Source organism: Staurois parvus, unplaced genomic scaffold (genome assembly GCF_062004578.1).
Source record: "Staurois parvus isolate SC_StPar_1 unplaced genomic scaffold, SC_StPar_1.0 ptg000303l, whole genome shotgun sequence".
NCBI lineage: Eukaryota > Metazoa > Chordata > Amphibia > Anura > Ranidae > Staurois > Staurois parvus.
This window is the reverse complement of record NW_028318099.1, coordinates 14,046,822-14,066,326: the sequence shown is the minus strand read 5'-3', so window position 1 is coordinate 14,066,326 and position 19,505 is coordinate 14,046,822. Positions and strand designations below refer to the sequence as shown.

The following is a 19,505-nucleotide window of genomic DNA, read 5'->3' as shown; positions in this document are numbered from 1 at the left end:
GTTTCTTAAAACAGTTATGATCATATTTGCTTGTGCTTTTAACTGAATTTTCAGGCCAACAACTGGCTTGTGTCATATTAGATCACACGTACTGCACCATGGCAACTACAGATCAAACAGAGGCTAAGATGGCAGCATCCATGGATTTAAAGAATAGGAGGGTTTAGTTCCACTTTAACTGAACAAGCTGACAATAGAAGCAACCTGATTGGTTGCTATGCACAGTTTCTGTCTGCTCCATTTATAATAAACCCCCCTCACAGTATGCTTTGCTTTTTGGGCCTGCCCTGCTTTAAATTCAATAACCCTTTCCTGCCTCCCCTGGTGTCCCTTTAACTGGTAAGTGGGACGGTCTATCTTACCATGTGTCCACTGTGATTGGCTGTCTGGATCCCGATCATTACTACAGATTGAGAGCTGTCTTTGACAGCTCAGTTTCTGCTGGGAGTGCACAGTGAGCCTGCTCTTAGCATATAAACCTCTGCCGCCCATGGATGCACATATGTGTATACATGGATGGAAAGTGTTTAAGATACAGTTGGAGGCATGCTGTGTATTTACATAACCCCAGTATTTCCATCTATGCCTGTTACTTTTCCACATGTATATAACTGTTGGGGGCAATATGTCCACATAAAAAAAGTTTGATAGAGAGTTTCTGAAATTAAATTGGGTTATGTTGTATTAATTTGCACTTAGAAATACTTGTATTTACTGTAATACAGGTGCTCTAAAATTTCACATAACTGTCATTTAACTAATTCACAGAATGTTGCTGCAGCTTTGAAAATGTTAGTGGTTCAGTGCTTGGCATGACTTCTGTATTGTAAGAGGTCTCTTAGGATCCTACAGAAATCCTGGTTTAGTACAAATCCTAGTTTAAGAAAATTTACAGTGTGCACATGTTTGTATAAATGTTATTTGTCCTATAAGAATTGTTTAACTTTTGGCTGCTATGTAACATAAGTATTACTTAAAGGCTTTTTGTAGCGGAATGTACATGTGGAAGAACTGAAGCTACATATTGAGACACTGTGTTACTTGTAGAATGCATTTATATTTATTTTTCTTTATTATGGTCAGGAAAATGTATTCATATATCTTTGAATTATGTAAAACTATTTAGTTTTTATTCATTCTGCCACGAGCTGGAGCACTAGTCAGCTTTTCATGTTAACCTGTCTATTCTTAGCTGCTTTGTTTAAAAAATTCTGTTAACAGATTTTTTTTTTTTAAATCCAGTTCACATATTTTGTTAGCTGAAGCTATTACACACAGCTCTATTAATCAGACAGGTAATTAAACACCCCCTCCTCCCCTTTCCCTTTCAAAGATTCTGAAGGGAAACGCCAACATTCTTTTTAACGCCTGTTATCTGTGATTCCTAGGTCATAGGAAACGCTTACAATACATATTTATTTGTAAAATAAGGGTTTTCTATATCTAATGAAAAACAATGTGTAAAGCCAAAAACCTATGTAGCTTCCCTTTAGATATTATACAAGGTTGTCCAGCTACCAGCCTTAAATCCCTTTCAACTGTTTTCTGTCAATGCCTCTTATATTTTTGTTTTGTTTTATAAATTTTGTCTAATTTAAAGTTTTTTTTTTTTTTTTTTTTTTTTTTGTTTTTCTTTAATTGACCTGATTATGATCTGTTTGTTTAACTAGATATGGGATAAAAATACTTTGGAATGCAAACGAGTGCTGACGGGACATACAGGGTCTGTTCTGTGTCTACAGTATGATGAGCGAGTTATCATTACTGGCTCTTCTGACTCCACAGTCAGGTATGTATTCCTAGAAGAGCAAGGTATGTGTGATAATATGGTGTCAATCATCAATAGCCCAATTGTGGTGCTAGCTGCAGAATGGTGGGAAGATGGTGCTTTTTGTGATGTTGTATGTTTGAAATGTGATCACAAAAAATGGAAACCGATTGTATGAAATTGGAAAGGACCTTTTAAGAATGTTACCTCAACATTTCATTTTACTGATATATGTAAGTTATAGCATGTACTTGTATGAAAAAGTATCATGTTCTTTTGTGGGAAAAACTTGGTATTTCTGCCAGTCCGTCTGCTTTCCTATTAAAACTGATCACACTAGGCAAGAGGGCACAGTGTAGTCATTTGTCTGGCCATGCTGAGAACGGAGTCTGCTCTCCTCCAATGATTAGACTTATGCGGACACTCGCCCCCCTACCCTCCTTCCACAGCCATTCACTGGGAAGATCATTGAATGGCTGTTTCTCCTCCCCTGGCTCTCTGAGCTCCTTATGCAGCTGAGAACAGAGGGAATGTGATCTCACTTATAAAAAAGGAAAACATGTATTTATAAAGTTTTTTTGTATGTATACACAAATGTTTTGCCTTTCATTACTATTTTAAACTGAATTGGGTTGTTTTACAAGGTGAAGGTTCACATATACTTTAAAACTGTTTTATATTCCCAGCAATAAAGGCATGTAGACAAAAGGTCAACATCTGATATCATACACAGTTTTGTCATTTTCTGTGGAGTAGACTTGTCTTGGCACTAGCCAAGGATCTCATGATGAAACCCTTGTCTTATAGGAAGTCACTGATTCACAGCCTCTTTTTTTTAATATGAGTGCTGGGATCACTATTGAAGGCCTTCACAACTGCATCTGCATTACAAAATGTAACAAAATGAACAGTAAAATATAGATATTTGTGCAAGGCTTACCCAAGGGGTAAACTGGACCAGATGTCATAATTGTTGAGCTCTTAATTTAACCATAATCTCCAAAATTGACAGGTTCTTCCCATAAGAGGTAAAAGATTTCAATATGTATTGGCTGAGATTTATTTTTTATTTAAGAAATGCCCACAATAATTAAAAGTCCTTCAAACTGATTGTTTGAATCTATATTTGTTATAGAATTCTGTGGGGTGAACATGACAGAAACTAAACAGGGAAAATTGACAGACTTTAAGGCTAATGCCGGGGTAATGTGGCAAGTGGATAACAAGAGAGTTGTCTTGGAGGGAAGTGTAGGCATAATCACCCAGCTTTGTGGCCTCCATGGGCCATGGTATCTGAATTGTGTCTGCTTTGTATGTCATAACACTAATCAAGGACTTTCAGCAAGACTCACTGCGATAGATTTTCTAAAACTGGTGCACTCAGAATGTGGTGAAGCTGTGCATGGTAGCCAATCAGCTTCTAACTTCAGCTTATTCAATGAAGCTTTGACAAAAAACCTGGAAGCTGATTGGCCTCTTTGCAGAGTTGCACCAGATTTTGTGCTCGTCAGTTTTAGTAAATAACCCCTGTTCTGTTTCAATGTGACTCATGAGCAGTCAGGTTGATGTCTTCAGATCTACAGGAACCTGAAACCACAGTACAGGCAATAGGTCCTAGAAACTTGCTCCTACCATGACCCTAATACTGTGGATCAGAGGACCGTGGACATTGATCATGTGCTCATGATCGTTACGGTTACTTTTGCAGGCCTCTAGCGCCTGTAGCTAGATTCATTTAGAGGAATTTTTAAATCTTAAAAGGACATATAGTATTTTTATTTTTCTGGTTGATCCTCATGTTGGAAGAAATAATGTTTTAAGCATATTACGTCGTAAATTTGAAATATTATATTGAGTATTTCATATTTAACAACTGGGCCATCAGGTGGCATCTAAGTAGGGTGTGTCACAGCAGCTATTTGCATAACATCTGCTGTACTTTGATGTTCACACTCCTTATCCTAACCCTTACTTTTTATACCATTATCAGCATCCATTTTTATGGAGTGGTTTGATCTGGTCATGGTGTCTCCAAGCAAGTTGCTGCCGCTAGGCTATAGCAACCCACTGTTTTATGGTGTTACCATGTGTCTAAAGTTAAAAAAAATGCACTATACTGTAAGAAGTGGGTTTAAGTAATTCAAAATCATTTTATTAAACTACGAAATATGTTTTTTTAATCACCAACAATCTGTATAGATTCCCTTTATGTATATGAAATTTGCACTTTTCATACATCTAAACATCTAAAAAAACAAGAAAAGAAAATGTTGTGTTTTTTTTTTTTTGTTTTTTTTTTGCAAAGGTAAATGTTCTATGTTTTAAACAAAGTAATAGCTGTTATTAGCAAATGATTTGTTAAATTCCATGCAATTTCTTTGCTGTATATGACCATTTGGGTGGAATAATTGTGTATGTCATGTGTCCTTCCCCTGGGCAGCGTGGGGTCTTTTTTCAGTAATTAGTCTTTTTATATTCTCTCCTTATCCTTTTGCAATGAGTTTAAGGAGATGAGAGCCTATGTAATAAAAAGCAGTAAGGTGGAAGAGGCATTGTGAGTTTCCCTGTAGTTTCTAGCTGTTGGTTTACTGAAGATGCAGCGTGAGACTTTTAATGGTAATGCCGGCAATAAATGTATGGAGACAGCGTTTTTTTTCTTCCAGTTCTTTTACAGATATTTTAAAGGGAAAGGAACATGAATAATAATGGCCATTGATTAATTACATGGGGAATATCCCTATTTTTAAAGTATATGGCAAGACAGAAAAAAAACTGTTGATGTACCAGGAATATAGTGTTCTCCTACCTGTGCTAATTTTGATGTAAAATTTCAATTTAGTTTTAGTCATAGTCTTTTGACTAAAATGCCATTTTTGTTTTAGTTGTATTTTAGCCACCTGAATTGTTTTAGTTTTAGTGGTATTTTAGTCAACTAAACTCTCCAGTACATTTTAGTCAACTAAAATCGAATGGGTTTGAAATAAATAGTAATGCATCATTTAGGCATTTCTATAGAATTTCCAAATGCGTTCTATACTCCGTGAGTAAAAATTTAATATGAGAGTGAGGGAGTGCACAGAGTGAGGGCAGAGAATTGAACGGTCTGGGGAAGCTATACTGCAGTGCTAAGCACGCCACTAGGCACTGCTACTTTGGGGGAAACACTCACTATGGTTTGCAGGCTTTACAAGCGGAGCACCAAGGAAAGCAGTTCAGGTGGGTAAACATCCCTCCCTCACATTTTTGTTCCGTTTTCATTCATTGACAAAAATTGGAATTGATTTACATTATAGTTTTCGGCACTGAAAACATGCCGCTGACAAAAACTATGACGAGAATATTTTCTGCAACGCAATTAACACTGACTTACACTTTCCTCTATGACATGACAACAAAGCTCCGAATTCAAATCGACCCTGCCTACTTCATTTCTGATGGTTCACAAAGAGCATAGATCCCTCATTATATCCTCCATCCCTTTTAATCTACTAAGGAAGTTATACACTCAAAATATTTCTGGCAAAATCAACAGGCACCTTTTGCACATATCAAACCGATATTAAAAAAAAAAAACAACAACTTTCAAGGGAGCAAGTAAGAGAACTTCATTATTAAGGTTTACATACACATTAACAGGTAAAAATTTTTTCTCTTCTAACACAGGTACATTGCATTCCTCAAGGACAAGGACCCTTTGAGACATAAATACTTTGCTGCAGTGCGATAATGCATGCACATTCGCATACTTTGCGTTGAGACAACCTATTCATAATGCCCCTTAATAGATCAATTCAAACACATGTACTTTTTTCTTTGAAGGATAAGTTTACCCTTTAAGAAAAAAATATTAATTGCACCAAAGTCACATGACAAGTCGCACAAGTGTGAATGGGCTCTTATTCAAAAGATGTGGCTATATTGGTCACTGATTTTTTTTTTTTTTTTTCAATCTCAGAAATGTTTATTTGTTAATTTTGTTAGAGTTAGAGTTGTTTGTTTATTATTCTCACTATTTTCGTTTTTCATTTTGTTGCATAATAATTTTGCACACTAATAGTTGCCTAATAAGTGTGCACATACAGTGCCTTGAAAAAGTATTTGTACCCATTGAAATTTTCCACATTTTGTCATGATACAATCAAAAATGTAAATGTATTTTATTGGGATTTTATGTTTGCTTTGAACATCTCACAGAGCACTGTTCAATCCATCATCCGAAAATGCAAAGAGTATGGCACAGCTGCAAACCTACCAAGACATGGCCGTCCACCTAAACTGACAGGCCAGGCAAGGAGAGCATCAATCAGAGAAGCAGCCAAGAGGCCCATGGTAACTCTGGAGGAGCTGCAGAGATCCACAGCTCAGGTGGGAGAATCTGTCCACAGGGACAGGATTAGTTGTGCACTCCACAAATCTGGCCTTTATGGAAGAGTGTCAAGAAGAAAGTCATTGCTGAAAGAAAGCCATAAGAAGTCCCGTTTGCAGGAAGCCATGTAGGGGACACAGCAAAAATCTGGAACAAGGAGCTCTGGTCAGATGAGACCAAAATTGAACTTTTTGGCCTAAAAGCAAAATGCTATGTGTGGTGGAAAACTAACACTGCACATCATCCTAAACATATCATCCCCTCCGTGAAACGTGGTGGCAGCATCATGCTGTGGGAATGCTTTTTTCAGCAGGGACAGGGAAGCTGGTCAGAGTTGATGGGAAGATGGATGGAGCTAAATACAGGGCAATCTTAGAAGAAAACCATTTAGAGTCTGTAAAAAGCTTGAGACTGGGGCAGAGGTTCACCTTCCAGCAGGACAACGACCCTAAACATACAGCCAGAGCTACAATGGAATGGTTTAGATCAAAGCATATTCATGTGTTAGAATGGCCCAGTCAAAGTCCAGACCTACATCCAATTGAGAATGTGTGGCAAGACTTGAAAATTGCTGTTCACAGATGCTCTACATCCAATCTGACAGAGCTTGAGCTACTTTGCAAAGAAGAATGGGCAAAAATTTCACTCTCTAGATGTGCAAAGCTGGTAGAGACATACCCAAAAAGACTTGCAGCTGTAATTGCAGCAAAAGATGGTTCTACAAAGTACTTACTCAGGGGTGCCGAATACAAATGCACACTAAACTTTTCACATATTTATTTCTAAAAAATGTTGAAAACCATTTATCATTTTCTTTCCACGTCACAATTATGTGCCACTTTGTTTTGGTCTATCACATAAAATCCCAATAAAATACATTTATGTTTTTGGTTGTAACATGACAAAATGTGGACAATTTCAAGGGGTATGAATACTTTTTCAAGGCATTGTAGATATTCTCCTAAGAAAGCCAAAACCTTACTTTTACTTTACTAAATATTTAGGTTTATTAACATCTTGGATTGACCGAGAGCACTGTAGTTATTCAATAATTAAATTAATCCTAAAAAATACAACTTCCATAATGCACATACAGTGTATTTTTGCAGGGAAAAAAATGTGCATTTATTTCTTGTAGTTACTTGGAAAGCATTGCACCCGTGATCAGTGGATCAGAGGTGCAGTCTCAGGCTTCTGCAGACAAGCCCTGCAGCTTTCAGCCCATACCTTCTTATGGGCTGATTGTTCACAAGCTGCAGGGCTTGTAAATGAACTACAAGAGCCACTCATCAGTGCCCTTGCAGTCCATTCTGAACTACAAGCTTTCAGCTGCAATGGTTGTTGTAGTTCATTCATGCCACTCACAGCCACACTGTTTTGAAGTGTGATAGCGGGTGCTGGGAGAAGATCCCTCACCTGCTGTCACAATGCGAGTGGCATGGGGGGACAGGCTGGTGGAGCTGGAATATACAGATGGAACGTGTAACATGTTCCACAAGTGAACTTAGCCTTTAAACACACTGGAACACATCACAACACAGCAGTGTGCACTGCTGTTCTTTGGCAGATAGTGTTCAGTGTTTTAGGATGCCATTCACCACACACGTCTTGGTTTGATGTGCATTACAGTAACGTGTGTTAAAAATGCGCGATACTGTAGCGGGCATGGACTTTTAATGTTTTCCATGTGCCAATAGCTGTACAGTGTGGTAATGGTTGTTGCTGCTGATCTATGAAGAGCCGTCATATTCATGTTCATGGGTCAAAAACCTTACCAGCCTCCATGTATGTCACTGTCATTTGCCTAGTATCTGGTGCATTCATAGACCCGCTTGTGTGGGCTGCATTCATAAGAAAAAATAATGCATATTTGTTTCTTTTAGTTTTTGAAAGCAATGCAGATTAAAAATGAGTAGACCACAGAGGCTAACACTTTTCCATCAAATAGATTACCATAGAATAGCACTGTTGGCATGTGCTGTTTCCACTACAAATTCCAGATTGCCAGTCTAGGCCTGAAGGCTTTACTACCCATGAATGTTTATTGGAAATGTTATCAAAGATCATAAACAGATATTTTTATCTCTATTGAAAAATTGGAAACCAATTCAGCTCATCACATCACGTGTGATGCCAGGTAATTGATATATGCACTAATGGCCAAGGAATGTGCCACATTTTTTACCCAGTGAGATCTGTTTTTTTTCCAAAATAAGCTCCTTGACATCAGGTCACAAAAACCTAGGTCTCATGAGTCATAAAAATGGATACCAATCAGAAAATGTAGGTGCATGGATATTGGGGATCACTCCCCAGATGTGAGACTCATGTTCTTTCTTTTTCTATATTAAGAACTTTTAATTTTTTTTTTTTGTAAACACATCCTTTTTTATTTTTGTCACATTGCTTATTTGTGTCTTGGAGATGTTTTTACACTGCAGAAGGCCAAATGTGTACAAATTGTCCAACTCATTTTATAGTTCAAAAAAGACCACGATGAAAAGATGAATTGGTTTTATTTCTTTCTAGTTGACCTTTATTCTACTGTCAAATGTTAGTATACATATATTTTTGTTGTTTCTAGAACACTGTGTACCAGGCTTTATTACTGTCTTCAAAGACTTTCCAAAGTTTTATTTAAAGAAAACTTTAAAGTGCTTACCTGCACCCACAGATAAATAAAAAAAAATGTTATAAAATTTGCTAAATAAAGCACCACTGCACTTTGTGGTGTCATAAAACTGGAATTGGTACAGTTATCAGTCATTTCCTCAATGTGAATGGTTAAAGTATATGACACTGGAAATTGTACCTGAAACAGCCTGAAAACTGTACCAGACTTTTTTTTTTTTTAATTGCACTGCAGCCAGCCTGCACATATGTGAACCATAGAACAGAATTTTGGTTCACATGTCATGCGATTCGGGTTCTGTTTCAAAACACATTCAATTCGCATATACACTATATTGCCAAAAGTATTGGGACGCATCCCATTCTTAGTCCGTAGGGTTCAATATTGAGTTGGCCCACCCTTTGCAGCTATAACAGCTTCGACTCTTCTGGGAAGGCTGTCCACAAGGTTTAGAAGTGTGTCTCCTAATATATGACTATTCTTCCAGAAGCGTATTTGTGAGGTCAGGCACCGATGACAGACGAGAAGGCCTGGCTCACAGTCTCCAAAGGTGTTCTATCGGGTTGAGGTCAGGACTCTGTGCAGGCCAGTCAAGTTCCTCCACCCCAAACTCGCTCGTGCATGTCTTTATGGACCTTGCTTTGTGCACTGGTGCGCAGTCATGTTGGAACGGGAAGGGGCCATCCCCAAACTGTTCCCACAAAGTTGGGAACATGAAATTGTCCAAAATGTGTTGGTATGCTGACACCTTAAGACTACCTTTCACTGGAACTAAGAGGCCAAGCCCACCCCCTGGAAAAAAAACCCACACCATAATCCCCCCTCCACCAAACTTTTACACTTGGCACAATGCAGTCAGGCAAGTACCCTTTTCCTGACAACCGCCAAACCCAGACATGTCCATCAGATTGTCAGAAAGAGAAATTTGATTCATCACTCCAGAGAACGCATCTCCACTGCTCTAAAGTCCAGTGGTGGTGTGCTTTACACCACTGCATCTGATGCTTTTCATTGCACTTGATGATGTAAGGCTTGGATGCAGCTGCTCGGCCATGGAAACCCATTCCATGAAGCTCTATACACACTGTTGTTCTAATCTGAAGGCCACATGAAGTTTGGAGGTCTTTCGCTAATAACTCTGCAGACAGTTGGCGACTTCTGCGCAGTGTACGCCTCAGCATGCTCTGACCCCCCAATTTTATGTGGCCTACCACTTGGTGGCTGAGTTGCTGTTGTTCTCAGTTGCTTCCACTTTGTTATAATACTACTAAGAATTGAGTGTTGAATATTTAGTAGCAAGAAAATTTCACAGATAGACTTTATGGATGGACTTATTGCACAGGTGGCAACCTATCCCGGCACCACGTATAGGATAAAACAAAGTGAGCCATTAAATCAGCATATGGACTGGAATTTTATAGAAGGGTCTGTCAGCGAAAGCAGTGTCTATACTTGAGCTAAGTTCCAGTACTACCTAGGGAACACTGTCCTGATTTTAAACTCTGAAAAAAGTAATCCCTCCAGAACTCCAGTCCAAGCTTTTTCTTTAGATTTGAGTAAGGTGGGCAAAGGTCATATTCTCAGTTGGGTTTTCATTGCTCTGTGTGCAACCCCATTCTGCAGGACTATGAAATGTGTGTTGTCATCAGGACAAGAAGTTGAATGGAGCTCACAAAAAGAAAAAAAGATTTTAAGTTAAAAAGCCTATTTTAAAAGTAAAAAACACAGCGTTTTGGTTAGATCTCCATTATAATCTATCTAATGATTGATTTGTAACCAAATTCTTCAAACTTCCATCATTGCTTCCGGGTGGGACTGCGGTTTCTTGTCACGTTTCAGTGTTCTGTGTACAAACTGTAGAAGGCCGAAAGGGTGAGCAGTACTGGAACCAGTACAATTTCACTGGCTCAGATATAAGGAAATAGGCAACTCTATGGACTTACCTAGCAGGGTAGCCAGGTACATTAGATAAAAGCTTGTGTGAAATTGGAGACAGTCAGCAGATCAACAGGCGAAATGTTCATGTTTGTCTAGAGTTTACCTTTAAATGGGGTTTGAAACTAATTGGCGGTTGTTATACAGCACAGAGTATTCAGGGAAAGCTGTAATGTAATACATTGGCATTATTCTTGATGAAATGCTTCTCTGATGTGTGATTGCTGAAAAAATGACTAGTCAGCAGAGTAAGCTTTAGACATTTCCTAGTAATAATCCGCCTGCTCCTTGAATTTAAAATGTGGATTTCTAGTAAATTTCAAATAAGTGACACAAAAGCAATAAGCTGTAGTGAGTAATCTGTTTTTCTTCATATTTTAAAAACCGTCCACAAACTCATACACTTGTCCCATAATACATTATGTCTGCCGCATTTCAGAAGGTTACAAAGCCAATTTTCATATAGACCTGTGTGTCAGAGTAAGAGTGGATTATTCCAGGCCTCAGATAAATGGATTAACTATACATTCGGGCTGTCTTCTGCTACACTTCATGGCATAAAATATTTAAAGAATAAGTCCACTAAGCACTATTTGCATTTAAACTGGCCATATAACAGAACCCTAGTGCAAATTTAGAAACACTACAGCTGTTACCGTCATAAAGCCTATACTGTTTCCGTCATAAAGCCTACACTGTTTATGCAACCAACAATCCGGCATGTTTTAGACTTCCAAAAAATAGGACCATTCCTCTTTAACATTTTGGAGAGGTCTGAACCTGAAGGAAAAAAGCAACACTTCCATAGAGCAATAAAAGCTGCCTTGTGCTCTGTAGGCTGTGTTGTCAGCATGGTGTGGTGGAGGGACAGAGATAGACAAAATATTTTTGGACTATTTTTGATACTGGCTTGCTTGTTGCCCTCCTCTAATATAACAATTAGAGCTTACATTTGCTTACTATTGTATTTTAGAATATTTAACTCCATATACTGCTGTACTATTAGGATTGAGTTGTTTTTAAGCCTATGTTTCATTAAAAAAAAGTAAAAAATCAGTTCAAGGGACGTTACTTGCTGTCAGTGTGATGTGTTCTTTGGACTGCTGTCTTCTGATATGGTAGAAACTTTATAGCCAAAAGTTTGTGAACACCCAACCATCACACTTATGGGCTTGTTGGACATGCAATTCTAATACTAAGGGCATTAAGGCCTAGTTCATACTGAACACATACTGAACAAATGTGAATCGCATGACAATGGAAATCACATTAATTGCAATGGTGCCATTCACGACAGTGCAACACAACTGCAATGCAACTTTGGGGAAGGGTCCTGTGCTACTTTGGTGAGTGCAGTGTGATTTTCTGCCCCCCCCCCCCCCCAGGCTTCAATGGAAATGCATCTACACTTGTGTTTGATTTGATTCCAACTATTCTCCTCCACCTATTCTTCCAGAAATCTTAGTAGTATGAAAGTTATGTCAAAACATCATCAAGCCATGCTGCAGTTGCACTACATAATCGCATCGGAAATTGGATGAAATCTAAGTTGCATGAATGTGAACCAGGCCTAATATGGAGCTCTTTTTTGTGGTCCAAACAGCCTTCACTCTTTTGGGAAGACTTTTCACAATATTTTGGAGTGCGCCTTTGGGCATTTGTGTCCATTGAGCATTTGAGAGGTCAGATACTAATTTTGAATGAGAAGACCTGGCTCACAATCATCATTCCAATTCATCCCAAAGGTGTTTAGTGGGGTTGTGATCAGGGCTTTATGTAGGCTGCTGAAGTTCCTCTACACCAAACTCCAACCATATCTTTATGTATATAATGAACAAAAAAGGCCCTTCGATAAACTGTTCCCACAAGGTTGGAATCATGCAGTTGTCTAAAATGTCTTTGAATACTGTAGCATAAATAGTATCCTTTAGGGGATACACTTGAACTCAATAATTTGGAGGGGTGTGCATATGCCCATGTGGTGCAGTGTGATGGTCAGGTGTCCACAAACATTTAGTTATATTGTGTATCTGAGAAGAATGGAAAGAGTGAGAAGCACACGGAATATGAACCATTTATGCAATCCAGCATTGGAGCAAAGTTGTACAAAATATGACATAAATTAATAATTCGGGGAAACCTTAAGTAAATAGTGCCAGTGAGGTGGGTGTATCAATTATATCATATGAATGAACAGATAACCCTCAATATGGTAATGCCATACCAGGTAGGGGAGGCATGGAAAATGTTTTGGGGCAAAGCCCCTTCCTCAGGAGAGAGGTGTCTGCTGAAAATGGGGTTTCCTCCTGTAACATTCATTTGAGATATTGTACCTCCCCAGGGGAGGATTGACCATTTGGGAACTCGGGCACTGCCCGAGGGCCCGGGGTCAGTAGGGGGCCCCATGAGATGCCCCTGGTACCTTTTTCATAGGCTTTTTTGAGTTTGGGCAAGGACACAGGGGCCCCATGATCCCCGGGGGCCCCATGACTTGTCAGTCTGCCCGTGTACCTCCCTGTCTGGTATTGAGGGTAATCTATTTACTCAGATATATGATTTACCACATTGGTGCTACAGTATTTACTTTGTTTCCCCAATTTATAGATTTATGACATGTTTTATACAATTTAGCACTTATGTTGAATTGCAGTAAATGCACATTTTCACCAATTCTGTGCTACTGCTGGTTTTCTCTTACTGGTTATATTGGGATTTATAGGTTTGTTTCCCTATTTGGGACTCACCTGAATTCTTGTCTATTTGATCATATTTCACTATAGGTATACTAGGAATCACTAATTTCTTGAAATGATGAGCAGTAGTATAAAGTGTATCAATAGTTTATAAACTTTTTTTTCTAGTTTTAGAGTGGGAAAGAGAGTCCCTGCCATGTTTTTATTGCCCTTAGTGTTCCTGTTGGATAGATTCACCTGCTTTATTTGTCTTGGTGACCATTGAAGTAAAAGAACATCTTCCACTGATGGCAGTTGTCCTGGAGTAAAGAACAGGCATCCCTTCAGTTTGAAGTGATTTCTTCTTAGTTCTTGTTGTAACTCCAGAACAGGAGTGAAGGGAAGTATCCCCAGGACATAGACACCAAATAAATAAAACCTAACGGGTTTTAATTATTCTCTGATACAAAAAACTATAATAGCATCAGTTAACAGCTGGCAGAGAATGTAAGGTTTTATTTTAGGCATACAGTAGAATTGTCTCTGATTTTTCCATTGCATCTCTGACCTTTCATGATTCCTTCTTTTGCAGGGTTTGGGATGTAAACACAGGAGAGATGCTGAATACATTAATTCATCACTGCGAGGCTGTGCTGCATTTGCGGTTTAATAACGGTATGATGGTCACCTGCTCAAAGGATCGCTCCATTGCAGTATGGGACATGGCCTCTGCAACAGATATCACTTTGCGAAGGGTTCTAGTGGGCCATAGGGCTGCAGTGAATGTGGTGGACTTTGATGACAAGTACATTGTCTCTGCCTCCGGTGACCGAACTATTAAAGTAGGTGATATTTCCTGAATGCCTTTACTTTACAATTAAGGCAGAAATTCTTTTGCAGTTTGTTTTCTCATTTTTGTGTTGTTTTCCTCCTTGTGTTCCCATTCTCACAAACCAAAAATGCCAAAAGTTGTTTTTTTAACCCTTCATGGTTGCACTCGTCACTGCGGTATAGACAGCATGATAAAGGTCTTTGTGACAGGAACTGATATGACTAGTTCTGTTTATAAGTCACCACGCAGAATACCTATATGTGCATGAATATAAGGTATTTATTATTCACATTTAAGAATGAAATGTAAACCAAAAATGCTGTGGTAGTGTTGAAAGTGTGTGAGGTTTTGTTTGCTGGCTGTGTCCCTGTTGGGGAGACTCACCCTCTCTAAATCCAAGTGTGGGCCTTCTCTCCTTGCTAAAATGCTGTAATAAGAAAAAAGCATGGGAGGAGAAAGGGATTAATTAATATACTTTTTCTATGACAAGATCTTATGCAAAGGTAATGTCTACTGGTCTCCTGATCCTGGGGAAAGTGGAGTAGTCCAAATATTACAAGACATTCCTGCATTGTACAGGAGCATCATTTTGTGAGATTTGGGCTACTCTGCATTCTTCGGGAGCTTGTCAGAATGATTGTGCCATCACCCCAATGCAGTACTGGAAGGCAGAGGAAAGGCAAGTATTTGAATTAACTGTTTTCCACCACAGTTATTTATTTCAGTTTAGTGCTACATTTTAGCAAAGAGGAGGGGGCCTAAATAAGCAAAAAAAAAAGAAAATATTAATGAGAGAAATGCATAGAATTCCATTGCTAATCTCTTTCTAGAACTGTAAACAATAATTGTAGGACTTTTGAGGCACTATAAAGATTACAATTCTACTTTCATAAGAAAAGTATGATTTTTTATTCATACAAAATCTCAAAGGAAAATGACATAAACTAGCTCTGAGATACGGGTTTTCCCCCATAAATTACGTATATGTGCTCTAGCAAAGTGGGTGATATTTATACAATAAATTTGCGGTCATTCATTATTATTTTGCTCTTGTTTGTTATCTCAGAGCTATTTTATGTCATTGTCATTTTAGATTTTGATTGTATAAAGTCATATTGTTCTTCTTAAAATAGAATTTCAATCCTTGTGGTGCCTCAAAAGTCCTGCTTCCTACAATTGTTGTTTTCATTGACTTATCAATAGAGATGTGCCACATTTGAGAGAGCAAATCAAACAAATATCTTTCTAAATCTAATTATCTGGCTTTGGTGCTTTGATGGCTTCAGAGAAATTGACACAGATTTTCACATGCCCTATTCTTGTTTCCGACTTCTGATTCAAAGTGTTGGAGCCAGGGGATGAGCACGCCAAATAGGCAGCTAGCATATTTGTGAGAAGCAATGCTATTTTACATATTTCCCTTGTAATGGTGCCCTTTTAAAAAGTGCATGATTCAGTAGCAGCAGTACCCAGTAGGGGCTTCAAAGGCAAGTTGAAGTGTAACGATAGGCAACACTTTTTTTTAGTTTTTAATAGAGTGGAGAGAGATTAGAAAGCTTGTCAGTTTTTAATGCTGTCTGTGCCCCCCGGTAAGGAGATTCGTCCCCTCAATTTGTCCTGTTGACCATTATCATTGAAGGTGGAAGTAAAAGAAAATTCCAAATTTTGGGTTGTCCCAAGAGAAGTTATAGAGGGAAAATCTTCCCATGGGGACCCTAGTTCTGGTGCCCAAAGAATTCCCTTTATTTGTAGGGATTTTCTCTCACTTGCTGTTTGGCTATGGGACAGGAAGTGAAGTCTCTACAATGGCGCAGAGATGGCAAACTAAATGTGACGGGTTATCCCGCTCTTTTGCTCTGTCAAATATGAAGAAAACATTTTTTCCTATAGTTCTACTTTAAAGCCTAGTCCGTTCGGAGTCTTTAGCAGAAATGTCTTTATGTATTTGTTTGAAGGTAGAGAGTAACTTCACAACTGTGAAAGGCCACTGTAGGAAAGAGTGGTGATGTAATGACAACCCTGCTAGACTAACAGTATATGTGACTATTTGAGAGACTGACTGGTTATTCATACTACTAGCGTGTGCTCAAATGTAGATGCTTTTATTGTGTAGATTTAGGATTAAAAATACAATTAGATTTGTAACTTTTTTTCTGTGTATATAAAATTTGGTCTTTATTCCTGTTTGTGTCACCAGGTATGGAACACGAGTACATGTGAATTTGTGCGTACATTAAATGGGCACAAACGTGGCATTGCCTGTCTACAGTATCGGGACAGACTAGTGGTCAGTGGCTCTTCAGATAATACCATAAGGTAAATGTTATCTAACTAATTATTGTCTAGGAAGTGCGGTCATATAGTTTTTTTGTGCCTCAGCAAGGAATGAGGTTTCGTTTTTAGATGATGTTTTCTAACATGGGTGAAGGAGGTCACACATAAAGCAGTTCTGGTACAAGATGTAGGTGGTACATATGTGTTTTGCAAGCTGTGTAATATGCAAAGTCAGAGAACAGACAGAAAGCACATAGATGGGCAAGCATAAGAACCAACCCTGCAAAGCATGGTATTGTTTTAAAAAAAAGTGTACTGTTAAGATCTCAAAATGCATCTACATGTTCTATTTGCTTTGTTCACAATACAGATTTTCTTTAAAGATTTAACATTTCCAGACAGTATCCCTCTTGACAGTGAGCATTCAATGCAGGCAAAATCAAAATCTGGAAATCTATCTGTATTTAGACCAAAGTACAAACCTTAACCTATAGATGAGTCAGGTTTTTTTTTTATTCAACCAATGGGTTGAATTGAAAGAAACTGACTCGATTCCCCAATTCACACACTGGATGTGGATGGTCAGAATACATTGATCAGTGTTGTAGGTTATTGCAAGCTGGGAAGAACCTAACAGGGCAGCTGTACAGAAGTCAATCCATTGGTCAACTTCTGTAAAACCTCAGTGTCCGTACATAGATCAAAATTCAGCAGAGACCAGGTGAATTTCAGCCTGTTTATGGCTGGCTTTAGAGTATTGTATCTGAAAATCACATTATCACCATGCTTTTTTTTTTTTTTTAACAGTGTGTTACAACAACCGTATTTAGGGTATAACAGGTAATCAGCACACTCGTCCTTTTTCCTTCAGCACTCAAACTGAAATCCAGTACAGAGGTACAGGTGAAGAGCTGGAGGAAAAATTTGCAGGAGTATATATCTGAACTAAATGTAAAAAATAAAAAAATATGTGGTACATCTCTTCAGTACAAGCACATTCCCTATATTTTGTCTCTCTGAAAAACACTGCAAAAAAAACTAGTAAGCTTCTAACTTCCTGTAGTGATCTGCCTCTGCTGCACTGAAATCCTAAGAAGTATTGTCAACCCTACCTACTTTCTCACCTGCTGGACTACAGACAAACTTTACTTAGGAGGGGTGGGTGTTCTGTAGTCCAGAAGGGGAAAGCTCAGGCAGGACAAAGGACACTTCTTGGGATTTTATTGCAGCAGAGGCAGATTTGTCAGCTCAATGCATGAAGTTGGGTCAGTAGATGTTTGTTAGGATCAGTAAGTTGTGTTTTTTTTTTTTTGTGTTTGTTTTTTTTTTTTGTTGCAGTATTTTTTGGAGATACAGCAAGGGGAAAATGTATGTGAATTTCAGAAATGTACTGCATAAAGTATGCTTTTATTTTGTTTAGACATAAACTGTAGTTATAAGAAGGAGCTTTCAAGTTTTGGGCTGGAAGTGGAAACCTTTCCAGACTTTCTTAGATACCCACATCTTGAAAGTTCAACAATATATCTGTACAGAGTTACTTGATTGATAACCCTCTAAAATGCTTTGATAATAAGATTATTTAGTATTTGGCTTATTTATCTGTACACTCGATACGTTACCTTCTTTGCTCTAGACACCGTTTTTTATAGCTGTCACAGTTCCATCTAGCAGCTTTCTTTCTGGGCCTTTTAATCCCATGTTGCTGAAGAATAAAGATTTTATATCCTACTTTTGTCAACAGTGGGAGTTATGTCCAATTATTAATAACACAGCAGGAAAAAAGTTTGAATCTTTACTGGGAAGCAGCCAATACATTTCTTGAGGGAGCTGTTATTTCATACTCAATATCTAAGCGAAGAGAAACTACACAGTCAATAATGAACAGTGAGGCAGTTGATTGTGCTGGATGATGAATGGGAAAATCTGCATGGATATCCAGAGATAAACAGCGCCACAGAACAAAAGAGAGAATAAAACAACTTTATAATAGCTTTGGATAAGCAGTGAGTTTCTGTAACTATATATTTGTGTACAGACGCATAGGAAGATATAGCAGATCAGAAAGCATTATTTTTTCGAAAATAATACAAATTGCGTAATTGGCTCTGACCTTGTCTTAGTGTGACCATGCATTTGTCATGAATTTGTCAGATCACTTGCCCCAAAGAGGGCACGTGATCTGACAAATTTTAGTATCCCATGTTGGATTGTGTAGGGGTTAACAATGGTTGAGTAGCAAGCTCTTCTGAATATCTGAAAGGATAGCACTGGTGCTAGTGGCTCATACCCAAGGGTTCTCCCTATAGGTTATTCTTGATCAGAGTGTCTCTGTGCTAATATTTAAATTGTCATTGATTAACACATCATATATGAAACAAAACTGACCAAGTATTTTAGTAATTTTAAAACATAATATATTTTCAGGAAACATACATAGTTAAAGAGTACTAGTAATAAATGTAGACATGTTAGGGGATACTGAAAAATAGGTGACCCACACCTGGGGTTCTTGTTGAATAATAGCTTTTTAAAAAAAAATGTACCTAGTTTAGTACAGTGCATTGAAAATGTATTAATACCCCTAGAATTCTTCCACATTTTGTCATGTTACAACCAAAAACGTAAATTTATTTTATTGGGTTTTTATGTGATAGACCAACACAAAGTGGCACATAATTGTGAAGTGGAAGGAAAATGATAAATGGTTTTCAACATTTTTTACAAATAAGCATCTGAAAAGTGTGGCATGCATTTGTATTCAGCCTCCCTGAGTTAATACTTTGTAGAACCACCTTTCGCTGCAATTACAGCTGAAAGTCTTTTTGGGGATGTCTCTACCAGCTTTGCACACCTAGAGTGAAATTTTTGCCCATTCTTCTTTAAAAAAATAGCTCAAGCTCTGTCAGATTGGATGGAGAGCATCCGTGAACATCATTTTTCAAGTCTTTCCACAGATTCTCAGTTGGATTTAGGTCTGGACTTTGACTGGGCCATTCTAACACACGAGTATGCTTTGATCTCAACCA

The 19,505-nt window shown here is 38.2% G+C and overlaps 1 protein-coding gene across 8 annotated transcripts in view; it reads left to right on the top strand.

The window, feature by feature from the left end:
- Positions 1–19,505, top strand: part of BTRC (beta-transducin repeat containing E3 ubiquitin protein ligase) — a 271,743-nt gene that overhangs the window by 217,510 nt on the left and 34,728 nt on the right. For all 8 annotated transcript variants that reach the window (XM_089683277.1, XM_089683276.1, XM_089683275.1 and 5 more), the window contains 3 exons: positions 1,671–1,789; positions 13,966–14,215; positions 16,403–16,521. In XM_089683277.1, coding sequence (XP_089539403.1) covers positions 1,671–1,789; positions 13,966–14,215; positions 16,403–16,521 — 488 coding nt within the window. The remainder of the gene's footprint in view (positions 1–1,670; positions 1,790–13,965; positions 14,216–16,402; positions 16,522–19,505) is intronic.